The sequence below is a fragment of the Zootoca vivipara genome, chromosome 4, assembly GCF_963506605.1.
Source record: "Zootoca vivipara chromosome 4, rZooViv1.1, whole genome shotgun sequence".
In the NCBI taxonomy this organism is placed as follows: domain Eukaryota; kingdom Metazoa; phylum Chordata; class Lepidosauria; order Squamata; family Lacertidae; genus Zootoca; species Zootoca vivipara.
This window is the reverse complement of record NC_083279.1, coordinates 93,388,711-93,407,192: the sequence shown is the minus strand read 5'-3', so window position 1 is coordinate 93,407,192 and position 18,482 is coordinate 93,388,711. Positions and strand designations below refer to the sequence as shown.

Here is an 18,482-nt window from a genome sequence, read left to right as displayed (position 1 = left end):
AAGCTCAACAATGGATAAAAGCAATAGATTCTGAGCTTGCATCTCTAAATCAAAATAACACCTGGACTTTTGTGAAGCAAACACCTGATATGCGGGTCATAGACTCAAGATGGGTGTTCAAAGTAAAACTCAATGATAAAAATAAAGTAGTGAGATATAAAGCTAGGTTAGTAGCAAGGGGTTATCAACAATTGGAAGGCATTGATTATGAGAATGTGTTTTCTCCGAGTGTGAAGTTTGAAAGTTCCGGATGGTGTAGATGCTGCACCTGGGGTAGTTTGTAAATTAAACAAATCTCTGTATGGCCTGTATCAAAGTGGCAGGAATTGGCACGAAACTTTAAAACAAACCTTGATTGAATTTGGGTTTGCGCAGGGGAAAGCTGATAATTGCATTTTTACCAAACAATGTGGTAATTCTGTTGTCAAATTGGCCGTTTATGTTGATGATTTATTATTTTCATGTAAACATTTAAAGGAATACCAGTTGTTTCTTTCTCAACTTTGTAAACGCTTTGATGTAAAAGATTTGGGGAAAGTTAAGAATTACCTGTCCATGCAAATAGACAGGGAAGCAGATGGTTCTTTTGCTGTACACCAAACTGCAAAAATTAAGGATTTAATAGAAGTACTAAATTTGGAGAACGCAAAAGGAAAAGAAACCCCATTAACATGTGGATTTACTTTTACTGAAGAGGATGCACCTTTTCATGACAAAACACTTTACAGGTCGATATTAGGAAAGCTGAACTTTATTCAGCGCGTGTCCAGACCAGACATATCTTTCAGTTTTAATTTTCTTTCCACATTTGTGGAGAATCCAACCAAGCAGTGTTTTCGAGCGTTAAAAAGAGTGGTGCTTTATCTTAAACACACGCTGCATTACAGGTTACATTTTAAGGCGCATAATGATACAGGGTTCGATATTTTTTGTGATGCATCTCATGCGTCTGAACATTTCACCTGTGTCTTCACCTCTTGGGCCTTATTATTATTATTATTATTAACCACATGCTGATGCAGTAATTGCTGCTATTCCCCCTCCCCCACAATAACTTGGCTAGGTGGGAAGGAGAGGTGGAATGCGTAGGATAGAGGAAACATGGATATGATCCCCGTACGGGACAACTGCATTGCAGGGGGTTGGACTAGATTGTACTCAGGGTCCCTTCCAACTCTATGGAAATGTGAGGTGGTAAATGTGTGCCAAAAGTAAAATCGGAACAGGTGGGTCATGAGTGCTTCAGTCCTGAGACAGGAAAGCAGCACAGAGTCTGAATATTCTACCTCTTCCCTAGAGAGTTATCAGCACTAAAAAAAAAAAGGAAAGGAAAGGGAAAACAAACAAACAAACAAACCCTGAGTGTTCTGAATTTTGACTGACCAGCTGTCTATCACGGTGGTCACAACTGGTGATGTCATCTCGCAACCCAGATACTGAGCGGACCCTTCAAAATCTCTGCTAAGCCAAGGGAGACAAACTTTCTCCCCTCCACCTCATGGCTGGGGTGGTCTCATCCAGGTCCCCGGCTAAAAGGTGGCACACATGGACCAAGGAGTGTGGCCACCTACGTGTGTGTGTGTGTGTGTGTGTGTGTGTGGAGGTGGCAAAGTGGTAGATGAAATTCAGAAATAAGCGAATGACATGGGCCCCTAGGCCAATTTATGGCAAAAGCAAGAGAACGTTTTGCAGGGTGTTCTCTAGTTGTCAGGCAATTCCACCACCCCCCTTTTGTGCTTGCGCTCACTGTCTCTTAAGAGGGGCGTTGAACCAGGGTGCCCCCCCCCCCGGCACAGCCTGAAGCCAACTGGTTTGACATTGGGGATTGACCTCGCTGAAGGGGCAGGGCAAATACCATGACGATATAAAGGGACTCGGCAGAAGAAAAGAGAGTTTAAACGGCTGGCTTAAGGTCAGAACGAGAGTGGCGAAAATATCAAAGCAGCCCCCGGGAAATTTAGACGAAGGGGTGACTGAACAGCTCCTTTTCTTCTGAGCAGTCAACAACTTCAGAAGTGGGCACAGCGGCGGCTGGGGCTGGGGCATGCTTCTGGGGAGGGCTGGGGCAGATAATTTGGGCTAAAGCTCTCCTTTGCTCTCATCCTGCCGAGCTCTTTGCTCTTATTTATAATGTTATCCAAGAAAGGACTGGGTAGAGCTTGCTTCTCCAATTTGGGCAGCATTCCCACGCTCCTTCCAATCCTGGCTCTCAAACGACTCCTTGTATTTTCCATTTATTCTTTCCCCAGCCCCTCCTGCACTGGCTCGGCAAGACCACCCAACTAGAAGGGTCGTAACCTCCCAAAGAATATTTTTGGCGCGACCTCAGCACACACACACACACACCCGCTTTAGAGTCTAGACACTTAGTATGTCTAAACGGGCAGGCGGAAGCACGAGATTCGTATTTGCAAGCGAGAAGGTGAGGAGATTGATGACTTGGCTCCAGGATGGGACAACCTCAGCAGCCGTCTGCCTGGCGGTTCAGAACATTCGCTCAAGGATAAAGGAGAACGGAAACTCCTGGGAACGCCCTCAGGAGGAGACGCCCAACAGCTTCAGAGCCTCATCCAGGCAACCCAGGTTACCTGGGTCACCACCGCAGTTTCTGGGAGAAGCTTTGCTTTTGCAGCAAAGAGCCAGGCTGTGGGGCCCACAGAATAACATGGTGCAATTCTTGGTGCACCGCTCCCCTTAAGGCTGCCTAAGGTGGGAGATTGCATGATTGGATGCTTCATCTGTTGGGATCCACAGAATGCTGTGTGAAATAGTAAGTCTGCAGGCCTGAGTGTAGTAGTAAAGTGAAACTGGCTGATGCAATACTTTCTGTAGAAGTGCTGGGTCAGAATGACTCAGCAGTAATGTGCTGTCAGTTGATTGGCTGCCAGAGGTTTAAAAGGAAAACCTTTCCTGCAATGATTGTGGTGGTGTTGTAGAAGGGTGTGGGTCAGTGAGAGGTTTAGAGCAGGCATCCCCAAACTTCGGCCCTCCAGACGTTGTGGACTACAATTCCCATCATCCCTGACCACTGGTCCTGTTAGCTAGGGATCATGGGAGTTGTAGGCCAAAACATCTGGAGGGCTGCAGTTTGGGGATGCCTGGTTTAGAGAGTGTCTCAACTGCTTGTGTATGAACTGCCTGTAGATATTTGTATATAGCTCACAATAAATATGCTGCACTAAAGAAACTGGAACTCTTAACATCTCTGCTAAAACGCCGTGAAGGAATTCGCGACATCATCATCATCATCTGCCCAGTCCAAATCTGGTTGAAAGGTATAGGGAGTAATAAATGGATAACTGACCAGGGAAAACATGAATTGGCTCAGTTGGTTGCAGGGCAGTGTGAGAAAATAAATAAAAGAAGAAATCCTAATAAAGGAAAGAAGGAGAGGCCCTGACTCTGTCTATCAACAGCATGCTGTTAATCAGAAGACTGTTGGTTCACACCAACTCAGGGCAGGATTGTTGCAATGCAGGGGGTTGGACTAGATGACCCCTGGGGTTCCTTCCAAACCTACAATTCTATGAGTCTAAGCATCCGGACAGCACACTGAGCAGGTAGGAAACTCACCTTGTCACTGTCTCCCTCCGTAAGGTGAGGTGTATTGCATTTCTACTTAAATCATAGCAATAATTTGAGTCTCCGGCTGTTTTTGGACTACAACTCCCATCATCCCTAGCTAGCAAGTCCAGCGGTCAGGGATGATGGGAATTGTAGTCCAATTGCAGACCCAAGTTTGGGGAACCCTGGCCGAACGTTAGGGAGAAGCCTCTCCCGCTTCTGCCAGAGACTCCTAGCAATGTTGACCTGCGCACATGTCAATTATGGGTCATCAGGGTGGGGGTTCAGCCACTTTGGGGAGGGAAGGGGTTGAGGGGGGTGACACAATATTTATCAGGGATAAAGCAGGCAGGGAGACAAGATGTAATGGTGATTTATGGTCCACGACACATGTGCCCATGCAGAAAAATCACACTGGGATGAGGGGGGATGCTTGCCACACACAATGACCTTCCATGCCAATGTCCTTTCCCATGTGCCAGTTCTGTTACTCCTCTCTGTCCTCCCCTCTCCCCCCCCCCCAAATATTGGATTTTTATGGTGGTGTAACGCTTGTTTTTTCAGCGATTATTGTGTTCATGAGCCTATGGACAAAATGGTGCAGAGCCACTGGGAATACTTTCTGGGTGATGGAGAAAAGGGGTGTGTGTGTGAACAAAACCCTTCTCTCCCCCTACACCCTTGACAGTCCACACTGCATTGCAGGGGGTTGGGCTAGATGACCCCTGGGCCCCCCGCCAACTCTATGATTCTACGATTCTGCAGAATAAAAGCAGCAATGGGGCAGAGACATCCCGCTAAACATGGACTGTCACCAGCTCCTCGTTTTAAGCATTCGGAGAAGTAAAGGCAGTAAGAATGTAAAGGGGACCCCTGACCATTAGGTCCAGTCGCGGACGACTCTGGGGTTTCAACACTCATCTCGCATTATTGGCCAACGGAGCCGGCGTACAGCTTCCAGGTCATGTGGCCAGCATGACTAAGCCGCTTCTGGCGAACCAGAGCAGCACACAGAAATGCTGTTTACCTTCCAGCCGGTGCGGTACTTACTTGCACTTTGTGCTTTTGAACTGCTAGGTTGGCAGGAGCAGGGACCAAGGAACGGGAGCTCACCCCGTCGCGGGGATTCGAACTGCCGACCTTCTGATCAGCAAGCCGTAGGCTCTGTGGTTTAACCCACAGCACCACTTAAGACTTAAATGTAAGTCTTAAAATGTACATGTAAGACTTAAAACAGGGTAGTCTCAAATACTGCTCTGGGTTCCAGACTGGAAGAAAGGGATGTGTAGAAATGAATGGGCATTTCTACCCCCATCGTTCAGCCCAGACATGGAGGTCCAGCTCCGAGGGCCTTCTGGCGGTTCCCTCCCTGCGAGAAGCAAAGCTACAGGGAACCAGGGAGAGAGCCTTCTTGGTGGTGGCACCCGCCCTGTGGAACGCCCTCCCACCAGATGTCAAGGAAATAAACAACTATCTGACTTTTAGAAGACATCTGAAGGCAGCCTGGTTTTGGGAAGCTTAAAATAGTTGGTGTTTTGGTGTGTTTCCTTTATACTTTGTTGGAAACCAGTGAGAGTGGCTAGGGCAACTCAGATGAACGGGGCACAATAAATTTATTATTATTATTATTATTATTATTATTATTATTATTGATACTGCCAAGTTCTCCCACTTGAGAAATCTGACTGCTTTTCTGGCCACCTCTTTTTGCTAAGGCCCTAATCCTATGCAGCTCTTCAGGTTATGTTCCCCATGCAAAAATACAACAACCCTCACTTGCATTTTAGTTTTTTTTAAGAAAGAAAAGAAAGACTTTCTCTTGAGTAACAGGAGAGGCTTCTGTTTAGCTGGAAACTACTCTCGTGGCATCATTTCCTGCGGCAGAAGTGGGTTTTCTAACTATTAGCTCCAGGTTCCCTTTGCAGGAAATGCTAGAAGTCCCACCCCCAGAAAAAGCCCAAATGGTTTTTACAGCAAGCCGGAGTAGGCTTGCAAACAGCTGATTAGGAGGTACAGAACAAATCCTATGCAATCTCTTATGTTACCCCACTCCATCCTGCGACTGTGCTCAAGTCTGACTAGGTGTGGTTCAGGCCTTCCCTATCTGCAAGAGCATTTTTGTTTGTTTTCAGAATTTCTGCCTTAAGACAAAACACTTTTGAATGTGGCTGTCCACAACTGCATTTATGCAAATCCCACACCCCCCTGCCCAGAGAACCAGGAAAAAAGATGTTTGGAGAAAGGGTAACACCCTGAGATGGCAGAATGAAGGAGGCTGTGACGAAGAAGAAGAGTTTGGATTTGATATGCCGCTTTATCACTACCCGTAGGAGTCTCAAAGCGGCTAACATTCTCCTTTCCCTTCCTCCTCCACAACAAACACTCTGTGAGGTGAGTGGGGCTGAGAGACTTCAGAGAAGTGTGACTGGCCCAAGGTCACCCAGCAGCTGCATGTGGAGGAGCGGGGACGTGAACCCGGTTCACCAGATTACGGGTCTACCGCTCTTAGCCACTACACCACACTGGCTCTGAAGCAGCTGGTTCAAGGTTCTGCTGAAATGGGGTGGAGAAATGACAATTGCATGCTGGACGACATGCCGAACGGGCTCCCTGGTGAAATGGGGCAAAGCTTCACCAGGAAATTGGACGGAATTTGGGGGGGGGGGAATTGTCAGGTGGGGAAGACCGCTCAAAACTTCCGGTTACACGAACTGTGCAAACGTTTGTCTCTCGCAAAAGTGAAAGAAGCCCTTCTGCCGAACTCAACGAATTCTCAATGGAAGAAGAGTTCTCAACAAGCTGGTGGAGAGAAACAGGCAAAGAACAGGTCTTGGGGGGTTTTAGATTTGAAAATGAAGCACTCCCTCTGTTCCACTTATTGGTAAGTTTCAGGCTTTGGCGATAAGCTGTCAGCAATGTTTAGATGAGGCACTTTTGTCTCTTGGCTTGTTCTACTGAAAGAAAGGAAGAAGGGGAAGTCCCCAGGAAATCTGGGGCTAAAAGAAGGGGGGGGTGTTAACCCCAACCCGCCATGTCAGCATGGATCCCTCAATTCCGTTGGGGGAGAAAAAAAGTTGAATTTTGCAATTTTTGTGCATTATGCAAAAAAAAAAGGGGGGGAAGCAACTATTTCCCCATTTTGGATAATTTACTGTATTTCCCCTATAAAGGTAAAGGTAAAGGGAACCCTGACCATTAGGTCCAGTCGTGACCGACTCTGGGGTTGCGCGCTCATCTCGCATTATTGGCCGAGGGAACCAGCGTACAGCTTCCAGGTCATGTGGCCAGCATGACAAAGCCGCTTCTGGCGAACCAGAGCAGCACACAGAAAAGCCGTTTACCTTCCTGCTATAGCGGTCCCTGTTTATCTACTTGCACTTTGACTTGCTTTCGAACTGCTAGGTTGGCAGGAGCTGGGACTGAGCAACGGGAGCTCACCCCGTCGCAGGGATTCGAACCGCCGACCTTCTGATCAGCAAGCCCTAGGCTCATTGGTTTAACCCACAGCGCCACCTGCGTCCCATTTCTGCTATAATGGGAAATAATTCCCACAGAAACTCAAGACTCCCCATATCTAGGCTGCTGTAACGTTTCTGGTCACCTTCGTTTAGTGAAGTTTTTAATGTTTGATGTTTTATCACATTATTATTATTCTATTCAATTCAACACCTTTATTGGCATATATAAGAGAATAAAAACCATATAGACCGTCCATATGTGTTATAATTCTGAAACATAAAGAGGGAATCCTCGGCAATCGCTATTACACAGGCCAAACTACCCCAGATTTAACTTCAAAGATCCTGGTCAAAAATTGTACCATAACTCTAGTGAGAACAGGAGAGTCATCTCTCAGTAGAGACTGCACCACGTGGTGTTTATTGGCGGGGGCCCCAAGCCACAGGGAGGACATCGAAGGATCATCACGGAAGATGTTAAAAAGAGGGCAGTCCAAAATTATGTGGTCCAAAGCGTCAGGTACATTCCGGCCACAGGTGCAGAGTCTATTTTGGTAAGAGATGCCTCTGAGCCTTCCAGATAACACTGAGGACGGAAAGGCATTCAAGCCTTATTATTATTATTATTACTATTATTATTATTATTCTGTTTGGAGCTGGGAGCTGCCCAGAGTGGTATTGTGAGGGACAGGGGATATCGCGAAGTCCCTCCCCTCCTGAGTTCAAGCCCGTCCCCGAGCAAAGGGGAAAGCAGGGAGAGTTCCGATTCCAGTGGGGAAGCAGGAAGTCGTGTCCGAGGCTCAGGCAAGGTAGAGGAGCCAGGGTCCCAGGTGGGACAGGAAGGGGCAAGCAAGGGGGGAAGACCCATCCCTCCAACTCCAGAATTACGCAGGAAGAGGAGGGGCAAGAGGATGGGTCTGCCAAAGCTTTTGTGTTGGAGAAAGACGCGCCAAAAGCCATTAGGAGGTTCTGAAACCGACTGACAACATCGCTCCGTGTAAATAGCAATGACTTGAGCACTGTAAATACGCAGCACCAATAAAAGAATAAAATGCAGAGCTGCGTAGCGTCGTTACTCTGAAGTAGTCCACTCCGGCCACTGTGACAGCAACCTCCTAATCATTTTTGGGCTACTTCGGAGTTGCCGGGATGAGCGTGTCCGAGGCGGAGAAGTGGCGGCAGATCGCTGAGCAAGCCCAGCTAGAACTGCAACAGCTGTCGCTGCAGGCGCAGGGAGAATTGAAGGCAGCTAAAGAGGAGACTAAGAAGGTCCAGGACGACCGGCTACAACTTGCGGAACAGGTGAGAGAGCTCCAGGAAAAAGAGCAGCATTTAAGGGCGGTGGCGGTAGACCTCCAAAACAAGCTGGATGCAGAGAAAAACAAGGCGGGAGGGGCTCCCCAAGTCCAAGTGCTGCCAGGAAGGAGAGCAGGGACCCTTGTAAGCAAGTTCAATGGAGACCCGAAGGAGTTTCAGGGCTTTGAGACTGAGATCGTGTATGCTCTTGAGCTGCACCAGAATGAGTTCCCCGATGATGAGCACAGAGTAGCGTTTATTGTGGAACATCTCACCGGAGCAGCCAGGGAGTGGCTAAGACCATTAATCGCAACCAAGAATCCTTGCATGAAAAATGTCCAACAATTTCTAGAAGGTTTGAGGACGATGTATTCGTCCGATAGTCATTTGGACCAGACTAAGGAGGAACTGCATAATTTACGCCAAGGAAATATGACAGTTCGCGCATATTGGGCGAAATTCACCATGCTGGTGCACAGACTGGGGTGGGTTTTGGATTCGCCTCCCATGCAAGCTGCGTTTTACTTGGGTTTGAGCGAGGAGGTGAAGGATGAACTCTCGAGAGGTCCAAAGCCCAGTACTATGGATCAGCTGAGCAAAGCAGCTCTGGCGGTGGGGGTGAGGCAGGAATCCCGGTGGAACGACAAGCAAGCGACGCGCGCAAAGCGGGCTTGGTTCCCACGGTCGCAGGAGAAGCCACTCCCTCAACAACCCTTTCAGGCCACGCCTGGAGCCAGCCAGGACCAGGAGCCCATGCAGATTGATAGCGCGCGCGCGCGGGCTTTTCAAACCCCAGCGGCGCCAAGACGCAAGGAGGGAAGGGGCGGGAATTGCTTTCTCTGCAACTCACCCCAGCATCTCGTCAGAGACTGCCCACATCGCAGGGAGTGGCAAGGAAAGGCGGGAACGGTGGTGCCCTCCCCCACTGACGCAGCACCACAGCAGGGAAACGGGAAAGCCTGGCTGCAGGAGACAAGGGGCAGCAGCCAGGCACAGTCAGCAGACAACAGCCCCAGCCCGCCCACCCGCACAGAGAGGTGCAGAGCCAGCCCACCCCTCCCAGAGCAGGAGTGGTTCTAGAAGTGACGCTAACGCTCCCAAATGGCTATCCCCTGACGGTCCTCGCCTTAATTGACAGTGGGGCGTCCGCCAACTTCTTCTCGAGAAGCTTTGCAGAAGAGCACCAAATCCAGCTTTTGCAGTTGGATTTTCCTCTGCACGTAGCAACCATTGACGGCAGGGAGCTGCTGGGAGGGGCCATCACACATCAAACCCCCCCCATGAGAATGACGGTGGGAAGGCACTCAGAGACACTGGCGTTCAACGTCACCACCATCTCAGACCCCCCCATCGTCTTGGGCATGAGCTGGCTGGCGCGCCACGACCCCTCCATCAGTTGGCACCAGAGGTGCATCACGTTTGGGTCAGACTTTTGTCTGGAACATTGCATGCAGCACCAACCAGGGGAGGGGCCTCCGATAGCCACGGTGGCCACCATGCATATCAAAGGGGGTGAGGCAATACCCAAGCAGTACTGGGACCTGCAGGAGGTCTTCAGCGAAGCGGAGTCCGACCACCTACCCCCGCACAGGCCTTTTGACTGCCAGATCAACCTGGTGCCAGGGGCGACGATACCCCCAGCCAAGCTGTACGCCATGTCCGACCAGGAGCTGGAGGATCTGCGCGCTTTCATCGACAAGAACCTCAAGCGGGGGTTCATAAGGGAAAGCAAGGCAGCAGGGGGCAGCCCGGTCTTCTGGGTGGACAAGAAAGACACGCAACAGCGCCGTCTTGTGGTGGACTTTAGACGGCTGAATTCGGTGACAGAGCCCGTGGCTTTCCCCATGCCCAGAGTGGATGATCTCCTGACAGCGGCACGCAGGGGCAAGATTTTCACCAAGCTGGACCTAAGGGGGGCGTACAACTTGATCAGGATCCGGGAAGGAGATGAATGGAAAACCACGATGTTCACGCCTCTGGGCTCTTTTGAATATCTGGTGATGCCCTTCGGTTTGCAAGGGGGCTCAGCATGCTTCCAGGCCTTCATGCACCACGTCCTGGGGTCCCTCCTCTTCAGGAAATGCTTGGTCTTCCTAGATGACATCCTTATCTACTCGAATGACCCAGTGCAGCATGTGAAAGATGTCAGAGAGGTGTTGCAACGCCTGAAGGAGCACCACCTGTATGTGAAGCTGGAGAAGTGCAAGTTTCACACCAAAGAGGTGGACTTCCTGGGCTACAAGCTGTCAGACAAGGGGCTGGCGATGGACAAGGACAAGGTGCAGGCCATCCTGGACTGGCACAGCCCCAGGACGCGCAAAGATGCCCAACGCCTACTAGGCTTCGCTAACTTCTACAGGAAGTTCATCAAGAACTTCTCTCGCGTTACGGCTCCCATCACGGACTGCCTGAGAGGCAAGCAGAAGTTCAAGTGGACACCAGAGGCGCAAGCAGCGTTCGAAAGCCTCAAGAGAGTGTTCGCCTCAGACCAAAACCTGTTCCATGTGGTGCAGGACGCGCCCCTACGCATTGAGACAGATGCTTCTGAAAAAGCTGTGGGCGCAATTTTGTTGCAACTGGACGCCAACAGGGAGTGGAGACCCTGTGCCTTCTTCTCCAGGAAGCTGACACAGCCTGAACGCAACTACACAGTGTTTGATAGGGAACTTCTTGCGATCTACGCTGCGTTCCAGCACTGGCGACACTTCCTGGTGGGCGCGAAGCACCCCATCCAGGTGTGCACAGACCACAAGAACCTGGAGTTCTGGAGAACTGCCAGGGTGCTCAACCAGCGGCAGATACGGTGGGCAGAGTTCTTCTCGAACTTCAACTTCTCCATCCACTACATCCCGGGGGAGCAGAATGTCAGGGCGGATGCCCTCTCCCGCAAGCCAGAGTACATGGAGGAGGAGGCGCCACCAGCCCCAAGGCACATTTTCCCCCCGTCGGCATGGTCCTGCGGAGCAGCTGTGGTGAGCGAGGCAGAACTCACAGCACTGACGGCAGCGGATGAATTTGCCAACCGCATCTTCAGAGAACTGAGAGGGGGGAGGGAGCAGGCAAAAGACTTTGCAGAACGCAGAGGGCTGCTTTTCTACAAGGGTGCGCTGTACCTACCCACCACCCAGCTTCGACGTACGGTCCTCAAGCAGATGCACGACAACCCTACAGCGGGGCATTTTGGAAGGGACAAAACCGCTCACCTAGTCATGAGACACTTCTGGTGGCCAGGGGTGCGGGAAGATGTTCGAGACTATGTAAGGGGCTGTACCACCTGCCAGCGGGCGAAGGTGGTCAGAGCAGCGCCACCAGGGTTGCTGGAGCCCTTAGCCACACCACACAGGCCGTGGGAAGTGGTGTCCATGGACTTCATCACAGATCTGCCTTCGTCCAGGGGTAAGACTGCAGTGTTGGTGGTGGTGGACCTTATGTCCAAAATGTGTCACTTTATACCGTGTGCCAGGGCAGTCTCGGCAGAAGAGACAGCCAAACTGTTTGTTGATCACATTTTCAGACTGCATGGATTACCTTTAAGGGTTATTTCGGATCGTGGCCGCCAATTTGTTTCCAGGTTCTGGCGGCGGCTCATGAACCTCCTGCAGGTGGAGGTCAGCTTGTCGACGGCTAGACACCCGCAGACCAACGGACAAGCGGAGAGGGTCAACGCCATTCTGCAGCAGTACCTGAGATGCTACGTCAGCCAGCGGCAAACGGACTGGGTGGATCGCTTGCCACTAGCAGAATTTGCCTACAACAATGCAGTGCACGTCTCCACAGGGGTGTCGCCCTTTAAGGCCAATTACGGGCGCGACCTCAGATCTTTCCCAGAGAGGGAGAGGGAGGAGGAGGAGGAGGAGGGCCCACAGGCTGAGGATTGGGCAGAGGAACTGGAGACGGTGCACCAGCAGCTCAGAGAACACTTGGAGAGGGCCAAGGAAGCGTACAAAAAGGGGGCAGATCGCCACAGGCGACAAGGGGAGGTCATCAGGGTGGGGGACAAGGTGTGGTTGTCCTCGGAGGGCCTTCCCACCAGAGGGAGGTGCAAAAAGCTGGCACCCAAAAGGCTGGGCCCCTTCACGGTCACGCAACAGGTAAACCCGGTGGCATACAGGCTGGCACTGCCAGAGGACATGAGGGTGCATCCAGTGTTTCATAGATCGCTGCTGTCGCCGTACAGGGAAAGCAGCAGGCTCCGAGACAGCGAACAAACCCCCGAGGGAGGGGGGGAGAGGGAAGGCAGGGAGCAACTCAATGAGGCCACGGCCATCCTGGATTCAAGGTGGGGGGTGGGGGGACTGGAGTACCTCATGGCATGGGAGGATGCTCCACCGTCCCAGAATGAATGGGTCCCAGCCACTCAGATACAGGAGGAATTCTTGGTGGAAGAATTTCACGCCCTCTTTCCCCACAGACCCAAGCCCTGGCACATGGAAAGGGAGGGGGAGGAGGAGGAGGCACGGGAGAGCAGCTCACCATGGCGCTGGGAAGCGGAGTTTGAGGAACCAGAGGATGAGGTATGGGTGTCACCGAGATCCACCCAGTCAGAGGAAGGAGCAGATTGGCAGAACGTTTTTACCCCCACCAGCTCTGACGCCACGGACTTTTTGGGATTCCCGTCCGCCCAGGCGGAAGGGGGGGGCTCGCAGGACTGGGGGGAGGTATTCACACCAACGGGCTCGGAGAGCACTGAGTTCTTAGGCTTCCAGTCGTCACCGACACATGGGGGGGGCCTGGGGAGGGGTGAAGGAGAGCTTGGGAGGGGGGTGGATGTGAGGGACAGGGGATATCGCGAAGTCCCTCCCCTCCTGAGTTCAAGCCCGTCCCCGAGCAAAGGGGAAAGCAGGGAGAGTTCCGATTCCAGTGGGGAAGCAGGAAGTCGTGTCCGAGGCTCAGGCAAGGTAGAGGAGCCAGGGTCCCAGGTGGGACAGGAAGGGGCAAGCAAGGGGGGAAGACCCATCCCTCCAACTCCAGAATTACGCAGGAAGAGGAGGGGCAAGAGGATGGGTCTGCCAAAGCTTTTGTGTTGGAGAAAGACGCGCCAAAAGCCATTAGGAGGTTCTGAAACCGACTGACAACATCGCTCCGTGTAAATAGCAATGACTTGAGCACTGTAAATACGCAGCACCAATAAAAGAATAAAATGCAGAGCTGCGTAGCGTCGTTACTCTGAAGTAGTCCACTCCGGCCACTGTGACAGGTATGTTTGTATTTACAGTGGTACCTCGGGTTACAAGCACTTCGGGTTACAGACTCCGCTAACCCAGAAATAGTACTTCAGGTTAAGAACTTTGCTTCAGGATGAGAACAGAAATCGTGCTGTGGCTGCCGGAGGCCCCATTAGCTAAAGTGGTACCTCAGGTTAAGAAAAGTTTCAGGTTAAGAGCGGTCCTCCAAAACGAATTAAGTTCTTAACCCGAGGTACCACTGTATGTATGTATGTATAAATAATTCCTATGCACTCTGAAGCTTTGCCTTCAACTTTTTTTTTTTATCTTGTGAACTGTCCTGAGATCTTCAGACGAAGGGTAGTATATAATTTTAATTAATTAAGGTCTGGAAACTTTCTCCATGTGGGGAAAAAAAATAAGCGGAGGAGAATCTTGGGGGTGCTGGGTTGTGTGTGTGTATACTCTGTGTCCCCTTTCTGAGCAGCTGGAGACTGCGCATGGCCCTGGCTTGAACATGGGCAGAGCATCAAAGGACATTGTGGGGGGCTGCGGGATGGGGAGCGCCGCACATGGGAATGTATGACACTGGAACATGGAAATCCAGGAACGGAAGGAAGGGGGTGTGCATGCTGCGGGGATGTCGCGGCCATTCGATTAAGCATGCTCCTTTCACCCAGATCCTCCACCCCACCACCCCACTGATTATCCCTTTCCGCATGGGTTTTCCCCCTGGGCGAAAGCGCTCTGCCCCTACACCTACCGATGGTGCAATGCTCTCCATTCCAGCCCGGGCTGCATTCGCACTTGCCGTCCCGGCACGTCCCGTGCTCGTTGCAACGTGGGTGACACGACCGCTGGTCGCAGGCGGCGCCCATCCACCCTTCCTCGCAACGGCAGGTGCCTCCGACGCAGATGCCATGCCCTCCGCAGTCCGCGGCACAAATCTCTGCGGAAGAGAAGAAAGGGGAGGAGGCCCGGGGTGGCGGGCGGAGGGGAAGGGGAGGGTTGGGTGGAAGGAAGGGGGGGGAAAAGGGAGAGAAAGTCAGAATTTTAGTGTTAGGGTGGGTGAGGTGGAAGAAAGCAAGGAAAAAGACACACTCTGCTACCTTGCCAGTGGGGGAAAAGAAAGGAATTCTTGCAGCTCATAACGGCAATTCTTTCTGATAACAAGAATCTAATAAGCAGTTTACAAAACAGAGGAGAAGCACACCAATCTCCTGTTTACTTTGGGGTGCTATCACGGCTCCCGTGGCTTTTGAGTGGAGCAGGGCGAATCCAGAAGAGGAGGCTCTGCCACGTCATAGGAACAAAAGCCGCTTTTTAATAAAAAACTGCTTAAGTGTGAAAACGATGAGGCCCCGAGTCACCCGAAAATAAAGTTTAAGCGTCCCAGGCAAAGTCTATTTATTTGCGGCTTGTTAGCTCTTCGGTTATGAGGCCAGGAGCCTACGAAAACCTCACGTTTTTGTTCTCGGGCGTTGCAAACCTTCGCAAAGGACGTTTCATTTTCTCTCCAATGTCTTGCAGGACTATGGAACCCGGCGGGAAATTGTGGATGCAGCTTAAGGAATCTGCTGGGCAAGGAATACCCACAACCCCAAGCGCTATGGTTAATAAAAAATATATGCTGTGGCCTTGCAATTCACTTCATCCAGCCCTTTCGCTGCAAGTTGGACTGGAACCCAGAAAGCTCTCCTTTTGTGCATCTTGCTACATTAAGGGCAGGCCTAATTCCCCAGAGAGTAGCTGGGGAAGAAGAGGGGGTCTGGCGTTATACAAGACATTTGTTTCAGGTCACTGCCTGCAGGAGGGGAGGAAATAGCGCCCAAGCTCTCTCAGCCTGTGCTAACGTTACACCTGGCTGAAATCAGCCTTATGTAACCATCCCTCGAAATATAATAGGCGGAGGCAGCAGCAATAACAATAAATGAGAGCAGCAACACTGCGGCAGGAAAGGCCATAGCAGGCAGCATCTCCGGGTGGGGCTGGGAGACACTACTGGGAACTGCAGTTCGCTCCATAACAGTGATGGTGAACCTATGACACGCATGTCAGATGTGACACGCAGAGCTCTCACTGCTGGCACGCGCCCCATCGGCCCATTCGCGCTGTTCTTGTTGTCCCCCCCCCCATTTGTTCCCCCACTCCTTCTACAGCTTGTCTCCACTAGAGCTTGTCTCTGCTGTTAAAACCCGGATCCTTTTTGTTGTTGTTGTTGTTGCTGGTAGCCAGAGATTGGTTTTTTAACCCTTTCTGTGCTGGTTTTTTGGCGCTTTGGCAGACTATGTCGGTGCTGCGTGTTAGTTCCAGCAAAGGTATTATTCATCATTTATTTCTGTTCTCTTCCCCCCCCCCAAAGTGCAGCAGCTTTGGGGGATCCCCCCCAAAAGCAAAGCAACTTTTGCACCTCCCAAAAAAACCTCCAAAACTTTGGTCAGCAGCTCCCCCCAAAAAGCTCAACAACTCTGGGCACTTTGTGATAAATAAGGGTTTTTTGGTTTGGTTAAATAATTAGTTTTTTGTTTATTAAATACAGTTATATATTACAATTATACATTTTTATTATTTAAACTATAAATATCACAAAATTTTGTTTTTTTCTCAAAGTGACACACCACCCTAGTTATGCTCGGTTTTTTGGCGAATTTTGACACACCAAGCTCAAAAGGTTGCCCATCACTGCTCCATAGGGAGCTACAAGCCCCAGGACCCTGAACCAGCTGCAGTTTGCTGCATCAGCCCAGGGGCGTAGCTAGCTGCTCCAGCACAAGGACCGACAGGGATGGGGCGGTCGGCCCATGGAGTCTGCCTGGTGGACACAAGTCCCACACTGCTGTTTCGGGCAGCGCAGGGCCCTGAGCCACCGTGTCACTCCCAGGAGAGACGTGTGACTCGGGCGCGCTGCAGGGACCCTTCTTTTTTTATTTGTTCGATGCTGCAAAGCACTTTGCACAAGGATAAGGCTGTCTCTGTCTACATCGTGCCCGATTTTTATGGGATGACAATTAATTACGACATCACTGTTTGGTCCAAACTGCCCAGCTGTGGTCTCTGGCCCCCCTGCCGCCCTCAACAGAGAGGTATCTGAGTCATATGCGCAGCCTAAATTAAAAAGAATAGTAAAAACAAATAGGGTTTTTTTTGCGGGTGCAACGAAAAATGAGATTATACAAAATCTGAGCCTCGGAAGCAAATGAGAAGAAAGCTGAGGAGGAAAAAGGAGGCTTTAAATACTCTTATTACAGCACCGCGAGCCTGTGGGGGCTGTTCCGTTATGCCGACTCTGCCTCTCTGAGCAGATCTAACAGACTCTCCGCGGGCATCAAAGCTTTCCCCCCAATAACAAATATTTTCACACCAAATGTTTCCCTCCACCCCTCCCCTCAAAAACCTGATGGTTAAATATTTCCTTTCATCTATAATCTCTTTTCACCGTTTGTGAGAACAGCTCAGGCTGCTCCCTGCGCCATCGTGAGGTGCTCAGCGCACTCCCGCTGTTTTTGCCTCGCACGCCGATCCGTTCGCCCTGTTGCTCAGAAAGTCTCATGTAGGAGGGGGACCTGAGACAGTTTTTAAGGCCGGAGAGCTCTCCCCCTGAAGGCTTTCAGGGTGAATTTTGACTTTGGAGTTGCCTACAGGTCCCTCTTCGGCAGACAGGGAGAGGTAAAATGTTAAGGGAAATTGCTATGTCTGCAGAAGGCATAGAAGACACTGTCTCTTTTTCCTCATGGTACAGGTAAATAATAATAATAATAATAATAATAATAATAATAATAATAATAATAATAATTTATTATTTGTATCCCGCCCATCTGGCTGAGTCTCCCGAGCCACTCTGGGCAGCTCCCAATCAAATATTAAAACAATACAGCATTAAATATTAAAAACTTCCCTAAAGAGGGCTGCCTTCAGATGTCTTTTAAAAATAGGATAGCTGCTTATTTCCTTGACATCTGTTGAAAGCTCGTTCCACAGGGCAGGTGCCACTACCGAGAAGGCCCTTTGTCTGGTTCTGGCACACACACACACACAGAGGGACAGTTGTTGCTGTACAGACACCAAGCTTCTCCCATGCGACTTTATTGATGCAATTATTTTATTTTATTTATTTATTGCACATAAAGGACCTGAGGGTGGCAACACAAGAACGGGGCCTTCTCTGTGGTGGCTCCCTATTTATGGAATGCTCTACCTGGAGAGGCTTGCCTGGCACTTTCATTATACACCTTTAGATACCAGGTGAAAATGTTCCTCCGAGTTTCCAAGCACAATTCAAAGTGTTGGTGCTGACCTCTAAAGCCCTAAACGGCCTCGGCCCAGGATACCTGAAGGAGCGTCTCTAACTCCATCATTCAGCCCGGACACTGAGGTCCAGCTCTGAGGGCCTTCTGGCGGTTCCCTCGCTGCGAGAAGCTAAGTTACAGGGAACCAGGCAGAAGACCTTCTCGGTAGTGGCACCCACCCTGTGGAACGCCCTCCCACCAGAGGTCAAAGAGAACAACAACTACCAGACTTTTAGGAGACATCTGAAGGCAGCCCTGTTTAGGGAAGCTTTTAATGTTTAATAAATTATTGTATTTCACTGTTTTGTTGGAAGCCGCCCAGAGTGGCTGGGGAAACCCAGCCAGATGGGTGGGGTATAAATAAATTATTATTATTATTATTATTATTATTATTATTATTATTATTATTATTCCTCTTCAACCAGGCCTTTGGCTAATTAACATCTTATGCCCCTTTTAAATGTGTCTGTGGGAGGGGGTGGTTGGAGGGGGTTTATCGCGTCCCCCCTCCTCGTTTTTATTATGTGTTTTATCTTTTTATCTTGTATTTTATGCTGTGAACCTTCCCAAGATCTAGGGAGGAAGGGCGGCATACGGATTTAATAAATAAATAAACAACTGGGAAGCTCATTTGTTGACGGCCAAGATTTCTCCTTCGTTTTAAGGCACGTTGCTAGTATCAGATACAGTACTAAGCTCACAATTAAGCGGCC

General features: G+C 50.3%; 1 protein-coding gene across 1 annotated transcript in view; it reads right to left on the bottom strand.

Annotated features, from left to right (window-relative positions):
- TENM4 (teneurin transmembrane protein 4) overlaps positions 1 to 18,482 on the bottom strand; it is a 1,459,233-nt gene that overhangs the window by 113,326 nt on the left and 1,327,425 nt on the right. The window contains exon 19 of the mRNA XM_060274010.1: positions 14,247 to 14,432. Within this exon, the coding sequence (XP_060129993.1) occupies positions 14,247 to 14,432 (186 nt within the window). The remainder of the gene's footprint in view (positions 1 to 14,246; positions 14,433 to 18,482) is intronic.